Source organism: Sceloporus occidentalis, unplaced genomic scaffold (assembly GCF_023333645.1).
Source record: "Sceloporus occidentalis isolate IW3139 unplaced genomic scaffold, rSceOcc1.0.p SCAF_427, whole genome shotgun sequence".
In the NCBI taxonomy this organism is placed as follows: Eukaryota; Metazoa; Chordata; class Lepidosauria; order Squamata; family Phrynosomatidae; genus Sceloporus; species Sceloporus occidentalis.
The window spans coordinates 186,744-196,048 of NW_028317407.1; the positions used below are offsets into that span (position 1 = coordinate 186,744).

At 50.4% G+C, this 9,305-nt stretch overlaps 1 protein-coding gene across 1 annotated transcript; it reads left to right on the plus strand.

The window, feature by feature from the left end:
• Window positions 1–4,408: 4,408 nt before the first annotated feature.
• Window positions 4,409–7,726, plus strand: LOC149272663 (DNA-binding protein RFX5-like). Its single transcript, XM_089506865.1, has 9 exons — window positions 4,409–4,524; window positions 4,725–4,758; window positions 4,974–5,056; window positions 5,256–5,378; window positions 5,455–5,571; window positions 5,810–5,891; window positions 5,975–6,173; window positions 6,419–6,522; window positions 6,734–7,726. The coding sequence occupies exons 1-9, from the start codon at window positions 4,409–4,411 to the stop codon at window positions 7,724–7,726; spliced, it is 1,851 nt and encodes a 616-aa protein (XP_089362991.1).
• Window positions 7,727–9,305: the final 1,579 nt, after the last annotated feature.

Here is a 9,305-nt window from a genome sequence, read left to right on the forward strand (position 1 = left end):
ACATTTACTTTCAACCACTGAACAGCATTGATAGCGCCGTCTTGTGGACACATGGCATACCTACCTTTACTTTCAACCACTGAACAGCATTGATAGCACCGTCTTGTGGACACATTGTGTACCTACATTTACTTTCAACCACTGAACAGCATTGATAGCGCCATCTTGTGGACACATTGTGTACCTACATTTACCTTCAACCACTGAACAGCATTGATAGCGCCGTCTTGTGGACACATTGTGTATCTACATTTACTTTCAACCACTGAACAGCATTGATAGCGCCATCTTGTGGACACATTGTGTACCTACATTTACCTTCAACCACTGAACAGCATTGATAGCGCTGTCTTGTGGACACATTGTGTACCTACATTTACCTTCAACCACTGAACAGCATTGATAGCGCCGTCTTGTGGACACATGGCATACCTACCTTTACTTTCAACCACTGAACAGCATTGATAGCACCGTCTTGTGGACACAGTGTACCTACATTTACTTTCAACCACTGAACAGCATTGATAGCGCCATCTTGTGGACACATTGTGTACCTACATTTACCTTCAACCACTGAACAGCATTGATAGCGCCGTCTTGTGGACACATTGTGCATCTAGATTTACTTTCAACCACTGAACAGCATTGATATCGCCATCTTGTGGACACTGTGTACCTACATTTACCTTCAACCACTGAACAGCATTGATAGCGCCGTCTTGTGGACACATTGTGTATCTACATTTACCTTCAACCACTGAACAGCATTGATAGCGCTGTCTTGTGGACACATTGTGTACCTACATTTACTTTCAACCACTGAACAGCATTGATAGCGCCGTCTTGTGGACACATTGTGTATCTACATTTACCTTCAACCACTGAACAGCATTGATAGCGCTGTCTTGTGGACACATTGTGTACCTACATTTACTTTCAACCACTGAACAGCATTGATAGCGCTGTCTTGTGGACACATTGTGTATACATTTACTTTCAACCACTGAACAGCATTGATAGCGCTGTCTTGTGGACACATTGTGTACCTACATTTACCTTCAACCACTGAACAGCATTGATAGCGCCATCTTGTGGACACATGGCATACCTACCTTTACTTTCAACCACTGAACAGCATTGATAGCACCGTCTTGTGGACACATTGTGTATACATTTACTTTCAACCACTGAACAGCATTGATAGCGCCATCTTGTGGACACATTGTGTACCTACATTTACTTTCAACCACTGAACAGCATTGATAGCGCCGTCTTGTGGACACATTGTGCATCTACATTTACTTTCAACCACTGAACAGCATTGATAGCGCTGTCTTGTGGACACATTGTGTACCTACATTTACTTTTAACCACTGAACAGCATTGATAGCGCCATCTTGTGGACACATTGTATACCTACATTTACCTTCAACCACTGAACAGCATTGATAGCGCCATCTTGTGGACACATTGTGCATCTACATTTACTTTCAACCACTGAACAGCATTGATAGCGCTGTCTTGTGGACACATTGTGTACCTACATTTACTTTTAACCACTGAACAGCATTGATAGCGCCGTCTTGTGGACACATTGTGTATCTACATTTACCTTCAACCACTGAACAGCATTGATAGCGCTGTCTTGTGGACACATGGCATACCTACCTTTACTTTCAACCACTGAACAGCATTGATAGCACCGTCTTGTGGACACATTGTGTATACATTTACTTTCAACCAGTGAACAGCATTGATAGCGCCATCTTGTGGACACATGGCGTACTTACATTTACTTTCAACCACTGAACAGCATTGATAGCGCCATCTTGTGGACACATGGCGTACCTACATTTACTTTCAACCACTGAACAGCATTGATAGTGCCATCTTGTGGACACATTGTGTATCTACATTTACTTTCAACCACTGAACAGCATTGTATAATTAGCTGTATTTAAAACACCCTTTAACCTGTACTCAGCTAGACAATGGCACCATTATGTGGACACATCTTGAGATTATATTTACTGTCAAACATTAACATTTATGAAGCCACCAGCACCATCTTGCAGGCATACTGTGCAGTTAGGATACCTCTATCTCCAAAATGCAGACTATCAGCCTCAATGGTTCCCAGCATCCCCACAAACCATGTGTACCCCCAACAAATTACACAGTACAAGATAAAGTAAAAAAATATGTTTAATAAACCAAACTCACAAGTTTAGCAGCATTCTATAATAAGTAACAGCCAGCATGTTGCCCCAGCAGGGTTCTCAACGGCCTCTATGGCTGCAGTGCCACTGGATGGACTGTACAGCCAACAGAAAGAAAGCAACAGAAAACCAAAAACTAAAACAAACCCAGGATGATCGCCTGAAGCTCCAAACCACCCAACCAGGTCCAGTCAGACATGGCCTACCCACAATCCTCCATGACAAGCCTCTCCTCTCAGCAGAGCAACTAACCAACTGACATCAAACCAGCAACAGCTTGGCATTGCTATATATGGGGGGGAATCCTAATCACATGATTCTGAAAGAACCAATCACACCAGACCTCATTTCAATGCGCCAATCACTGTAATGTGTTACCATGACTGTATCAGCCAATCACACCGGTGTTAGGGCTAGGGCTCCTGGGTGGAATGCTCCAATCATGATTTACCATAAATTTGAAAACATCATAGCGGTCATGTGACCGCACTAAGGACCAATCAGGCCCTTTTATATTTCTTATTGATGTGAATAACATGAAATACAACGTGAATCTGACTGTATCTCTACACAAGGAGCCCATAGTGGATCCAGTCTCTGAAGTGAATAAATAATGTTCTAATCCATATAGAGAGTGTAGGTGTGATGGCCTGATATTTGGAAATAAAGTATATGCATATGGGGCTGAATATTACATCAAGGACACTAAACATTAACGAATGTATCTGCCCATTGAATATGGTTCCCATGGATACGGAAGTCTAAAACATCAAAGGCTGTGAGTGAAGCTTCTCTCTAAAGCGAACGCTTCCCCTTTAAGAAGTGGGCGTGGTCTAACTACTCCAGAATCCGCGCAACCAGGCTTGAATGTTGTGACACAGCGCATACAATCTTTTGTTTGCGCGCCCTTGTGTGTTGCTGCCCATCGCCGCTTGTTGCTATGCAGAAAGAGAAAAAGTAACCAATCATATGAAGTATCTTTCTGTGTCCGGGCAAGTTACGCCACCGCAGCCAATTGAATTTTGAGAAAAGGTTAAGGGACACGAGTTTTTCCACCAATCATAAAAAAAAACTCGGCGGAGGTTTCCGAGGTGGCGGTAGGTGTATTCCCGGGTATTTATCCCGTGTCCGTGAGGCTGCGGAGTGTGTTTCTCAGGCCTGTCTGCAGGTGTCCGCGTTTGGCCTCAAGGGGCGTCATATGTCACGATATGAGTGTGTGACACGACGGGGTGGGAGAGTTAAGTAATACCCCGGATAGATAACCCATGTTAATCCCCTGCCGGGGTAATAAGGCAGCCACGCTGCCACTCTGTGGTAGGGGCAGGGCAGCTTCCCAGGGATGGGGCATCAGGGCAGTATGATATTCGGGTCAACAAGCACCCAAGGGGCAATAATACACCACAGCATAGCAAATAGGTCAAGCAGGACTGGGGTATTGGGGCATTTCACATAACGTACCATGGGATGTAGAGAACACTGATCATGGCATCTGGGAGGGGGCTTTTAGGACCTATAAGTCACTCTGACTGTCATGGTAGGGGCAGGGGCACATAGGGAGCTGCCCCTGGGGTGCTATTTAGCTCGAGAGGGGGGCACGTGGGTAACAAATGGGCAGAAATGGAGGGGTACAGAGGGGGTGTTGTTACAGCCAAGCCACTCCCCTTAGTCTCCTGTTCGCTGCAGAGGCGCTGTGCCCGCATTCTGCTTCATGGAGATGGGGCAATAAGAGGTGGAATGGGGTGTCTGTAAGCTCCTAAAAATGTGTAAAGTGCCCCTTTATTACCCCGTGGAGTGAGAATAATAATAGATGAAGGAGCGCAGACGTCGCAAACACAACAAAAACGTGCAAACAGACATATTGGGGATTAAACGCAATTTTTTTATAAATAATTAAAAAAAACACAAATAGACCCACGCCAGACATGTACCAACCACCGGTCGCGGCAGGGAAAGGAGAAGGAAGAGCAGGGCGGGTTAATGGAAGTGCAGTGCTCTGCAGGGGAAGGAGGAAGGAAGCGCAGGGGAAGGAGGAAGGAAGTGCGGGGCTCTGCAGGGGAAGGAGGAAGGAAGTGCGGGGCTCTGCAGGGCAAGGAGGAAGGAAGCTCTGTGGGGGGGCAGAAAGCACTGGCCCCCGCAAACTGTTCTTAAAGAAATAACTTGTGTCCCCTCAGTTCCGTCCCACGGTGGAGATGGCCGAAGGAGAGCTGTATGAAAAGGTTTCTGAGAAGGGAGGCCTGACTGCTGGAGACTGCCAGGGAGAGACAGAGCCCTTCAGCCTTGTGCAGAAACTGCGCACCAGGATCACGTGAGACGATATTATTTATCACGCGGCCCGGGAAAGCTCCTCGCTGCGCGCCCGGCACATACTGCGTTTCTTACGTATTCGGAATGATTTTAGCTTTTAGCTAAAAATGCTCTTTGGATTGCTGTAGTTAGCATGTGCAGTTTCTGAATGCCTGTAACATGCGTGTTTCCGTGCTCTCATCACGTTCTCTTCACTTCCAGCAAATCGGTGCAGTCCAAGGTGGACAGTATATTGGTAAGTGATCGCAGCGCGCCCCAGCTCTTTGGGATGGGGTGATGGGATGTTTGGCTGATCGCACAGAGGGCTGCGATGGCGGGTAGTAAACACCCCTTTACATTTAACAAATACCCCAGCGGGTTTATTCATGACTTCATTCCTGGAAGCCGCGGCTTTCTGTTCGCTCTCTGATGGCGCGTCTCCACGTCTTTTCTGCTCTTTTTATTTTGTAGCTTGATGTGCAGAAGCTGAGCGACAATGACAAGCTTTACCTGTATCTCCAACTCCCACCCGGACCTAGCGCCCCGGAGAAAAGGTAACAGTGCTCAAGGAGAGAGGGGATCTCTCGCGTTCTGGTGCCCCCCGTTGCTCTGAAATGGGGAACTCCGCATTATCTGGCTTTTTTCGGTCAATAATTCAGCGTGGCACTAGGGGGCGCTATTGGTATTCTTTGTGAATGTTAGGGCCACATATATATAATATATGTGTTATAACGGGATCTCGCTCTGATGCAGCAACGTGGACATTAGCGGTGTGAACACGGCGGAGCACATGTACGCTTGCACTTGGATACGTAACCATCTAGAGGAACATACAGACACCTGCCTGCCCAAACAAGACGTGTACGATGCCTACAAGTGAGTAGACGGCGACGCCAGCACGTGCCGAGGGGCAGTAGTTTGACGGCCGCTGACTTTGCTCTCTCTGTTGCAGGCGATACTGCGATAACCTCTGCGGGCGCCCACTCAGCGTGGCCAATTTCGGCAAAATCATACGAGAAATATTTCCTAATATAAAGGCCAGGAGGCTGGGAGGAAGAGGACAGTCCAAATATCCTTTTCTATATTACGTCTATATTAATCTCATTGGTTGTGCCAAGCTTCTCCAGTCTGTCACGGCTCTTTGTCCTGTTGGTTGAGGCGCTGCCCCTTGGTGGAGGTTTGGGTATGTGTACTACTTACTAGAGTGCCCGTCATGCCCACAGATCAGTATGTAGTATGCTCTGTATGCAGGCTACCCCTGGACACGCGTCGCTCGGCAAATTATATTTTCTTTAACTGCCTGGAACGTATTGCTACAGCGGCTTACGAAGGAAGAGCATGGTGAGCATGCCTCCGCTACCCAGCCTGGACCTGAAAATGGCGGAGAGTGTAAGACCCCTGTCCCTCTCCCCTCCGTACTGCGTCTCTCTGCCTCTCCACACCGTCCATTGATCTGTGTTTTTACCCCATAGTCCGAGCTGACCGACCTGGTTCAGTCCTACAACAATGACGTGATCAACGCCTCCTGCGCCTTGATCTGCAACTGGGCAGAGAAGATCCTGAAGCGTTCGTTTAACAACGTGGTCGAGGTAGCTCAGTTCCTAATACAGCAGCACATCATTAACCCCCGCAGTGCCAACGCCGAGCTCGTCCTGTCTATGGTCCTCTCAGGTGGGTATAGCAGAGAGCGTCAGTCCTGCTCAGGCAGTCATTTATAGAGTAACAACCCCCCTTTCCTTTCTGCCCCTACTGAATTACCCAAATCACCTCTGCTTTGGGGGCTTTTCTTCCTGTATTGTGACCGCCGACAACCTAATCAACAGTTATTATTATTATTATTATTATTATAGTCATTTTCGGTCAGTTACCGCTGTGTTACCAGTACAAAAATAATGAAAATATTGCTCTTTTAACAGAAAATTCTCAGAGTGGCGCCCAGAAAATACCCAAACCGACAGCGGACGCCACGAGCAGTGCAAGACCGGCCACCCCAGACGGCAGTTCCGACCCCTCAGCAAAGGTGGGCTTCGCTGCTTGCTGGCCACATAGGCAGGAGCACAAGGACCCCACAGAGGGCAGCGGGAGACCCCCCTAGAGTGTCGTGGAAAATTGTGTCCCCCCCCGCCCCACACACCGCTTGTAATCCATAGGGATCCATAGTGTCCTGCTCCGTGTTCTGTGGATCGTATGAAGCTTACATGTGAGTCTTATGTGTCTTCTTACCCCCCCAGATCAAAAAGGTCGCACACCCGCCTCCGGAATGCCCCCAGCCCCTGAAGAAGCGCCCCTCGGACGCCCCCAAGGCAGTCAGCAGCCCCCAGGTAGATGCTTTGGTGGCCCGACTGCCCGTACTGTTGCCTCGGCTTTCTTCAGAGGATAAGTTTGTGAGTTCCAGCTCTCCCATCCGCTTCGCCGCTCCAGTGCTGGCCTCAAATATACTCCCGGGGCCGCTGAAAGTCTCCCCCCTGCCTTTTGCGTCCGTTCCTCCCGGCGTGCCGCTCGCTGTGACTGCGGGGGTGAACGGGGCCGGGCTGGTCTCTCAGCCCGTAGCCCCTAAAGTCATCAGCATGATTCTGCCCGAAGTAGTAAGCCTGGAAACTCCCCCCATGCCCAAAACCACTCCGAAAGGGCCGCCCAGAGAAACACCTGGAGCACCGGGGGGCAACAGTGAAAACAGAGGGGCCAGGCGGCACGCGGCGTCCCCCTCCGCAGCTGGCGGGGACTGCCCATCGAAGCGAAAGCGGGGTCGTCCCAGGAAGTTAGACGCACCCCACCTGGCCAAGTCTTCCACCCCAGGGGGCTCAGTGATAGAGAGGAGATGTGGGGAGGACTCCAGCCGCGCCGAGAGAAAAGACCTCGGCTGCACCCCCCCGAAGACCACCGCAATGCCCACTCTCTCGCAACCAAAACATGCTGCAGCGTCGCACTCCGAGGCAAAGGAAACCCTGCGGCGTGAAGTGTCAGCCGGCGAGACCCCGCCGAGACCACCAGCCCCTCCTCAGCCGGCAGAGAAGCAAGAAAAGCCATCGCCGGCAGAGCCCAGGAACCCCCCAGCGCCAACGGCCCCCATTCAGGTGAGCGTCATCCAGGACGGGAGGCAGAGCGCCGTACACTGGACGGTGAGGAGAGGAATGGTCGAGAGAATGCAGAGAGCAACCGAGCAAACGGCGGGCTCTGCCACGGGAGAAGGGGAGCGCGACACAGTCCACACGTCCCCCCTTTAACGGCCACCCACGGGGCGCGGACCCTCATTGGGAGCGATGCAGCTGACAAAACACTGCACCTGTGATCCAGAACATTCCCGGCGGCCTGTTCCTGCCTGCCCATGGGGGTCCCTGCCTTTTGTCCGTGGGGGTCCGCTTCCTGACAGCACGCAAGCCATAGAGCCCCTGGCGTCACGCTTCACGAGAACACGTTGGGCCGAGTTAGAAACGTTTGTATAATGTTTGTAAAATGTTACATTTCGTTGTATAATATACAGTTATTGCAAATACCGTGATGTACGTTTCTATCACGTGCTGGCTGAGGGTGCTGAGCTGTTTCTGTATGTGTCAGTGTGTGTGTGCCGGTGTCTGTATGTGTCAGTGTGTGTGTGCCGTGTCTGTATGTGTCAGTGTGTGTGTGCCGGTGTCTGTATGTGTCAGTGTGTGTGTGCCGGTGTCTGTATGTGTGTGCCGGTGTCTGTATGTGTCAGTGTGTGTGTGCCGGTGTCTGTATGTGTCAGTGTGTGTGTGCCGGTGTCTGTATGTGTCAGTGTGTGTGTGCCGGTGTCTGTATGTGTCAGTGTGTGTGTGCCGGTGTCTGTATGTGTCAGTGTGTGTGTGCCGGTGTCTGTATGTGTCAGTGTGTGTGTGCCGTGTCTGTATGTGTCAGTGTGTGTGTGCCGGTGTCTGTATGTGTCAGTGTGTGTGTGCCGGTGTCTGTATGTGTCAGTGTGTGTGTGCCGGTGTCTGTATGTGTCAGTGTGTGTGTGCCGTGTCTGTATGTGTCAGTGTGTGTGTGCCGGTGTCTGTATGTGTCAGTGTGTGTGTGCCGGTGTCTGTATGTGTCAGTGTGTGTGTGCCGGTGTCTGTACGTGTCAGTGTGTGTGTGCCGGTGTCTGTATGCGTCAGTGTGTGTGTGCCGGTGTCTGTACGCGTCAGTGTGTGTGTGTGTGCCGGTGTCTGTATGTGTCAGTGTGTGTGTGCCGGTGTCTGTATGCGTCAGTGTGTGTGCCGGTGTCTGTACGCGTCAGTTTGTGTGTGTGTGCCGGTGTCTGTATGTGTCAGTGTGTGTGTGCCCGTACCGCACATGAAGAGACCTGTGAGGTTTGGGGGCTCTGTGTATATGAAGAAGAGACCTGTGTGATTTGGGGGGCTCTGTGCACATAAAGAAGAGACCTGTGAGGTTTGGGGGGCTCTGTCCACACGAGGAAGAGACCTCTGAGGTTTGGGGGGCTCTGTGCACATGAGGAAGAGACCTGTGAGGTTTGGGAGGGCTCTGTCCACACGAGGAAGAGACCTCTGAGGTTTGGGGGGCTCTGTGCACATGAGGAAGAGACCTGTGAGGTTTGGGAGGGCTCTGTCCACACGAGGAAGAGACCTCTGAGGTTTGGGGGGGCTCTGTGCACACGAGGAAGAGACCTGTGAGGTTAGGGGGGCTCTGCGCACATGGATAGACTGCTGTGATTGATTAACCCGTTGCGGTCCTGGCTCCTCCCCTCATTCATTTCTACACGGTATGTTATGATATCAGTTGCCCTCTGAGCATCACTCAGTACCAGCTGATGTGTAATACAACTCGCAAGACGCTCAGCCAGCCTGA

Excerpts from the sequence above, each read along its gene's own strand:
- LOC149272663 (XM_089506865.1), top strand. The coding sequence starts at position 4,409 with ATGGCCGAAGGAGAGCTGTATGAAAAGGTTTCTGAGAAGGGAGGCCTG. Across the intron at positions 5,572-5,809 it reads GGAGGAAGAGGACAGTCCAA|GTATTGCTACAGCGGCTTAC; the intron begins ATATCCTTTTCT and ends ACTGCCTGGAAC. Across the intron at positions 5,892-5,974 it reads ACCTGAAAATGGCGGAGAGT|TCCGAGCTGACCGACCTGGT; the intron begins GTAAGACCCCTG and ends TTTACCCCATAG.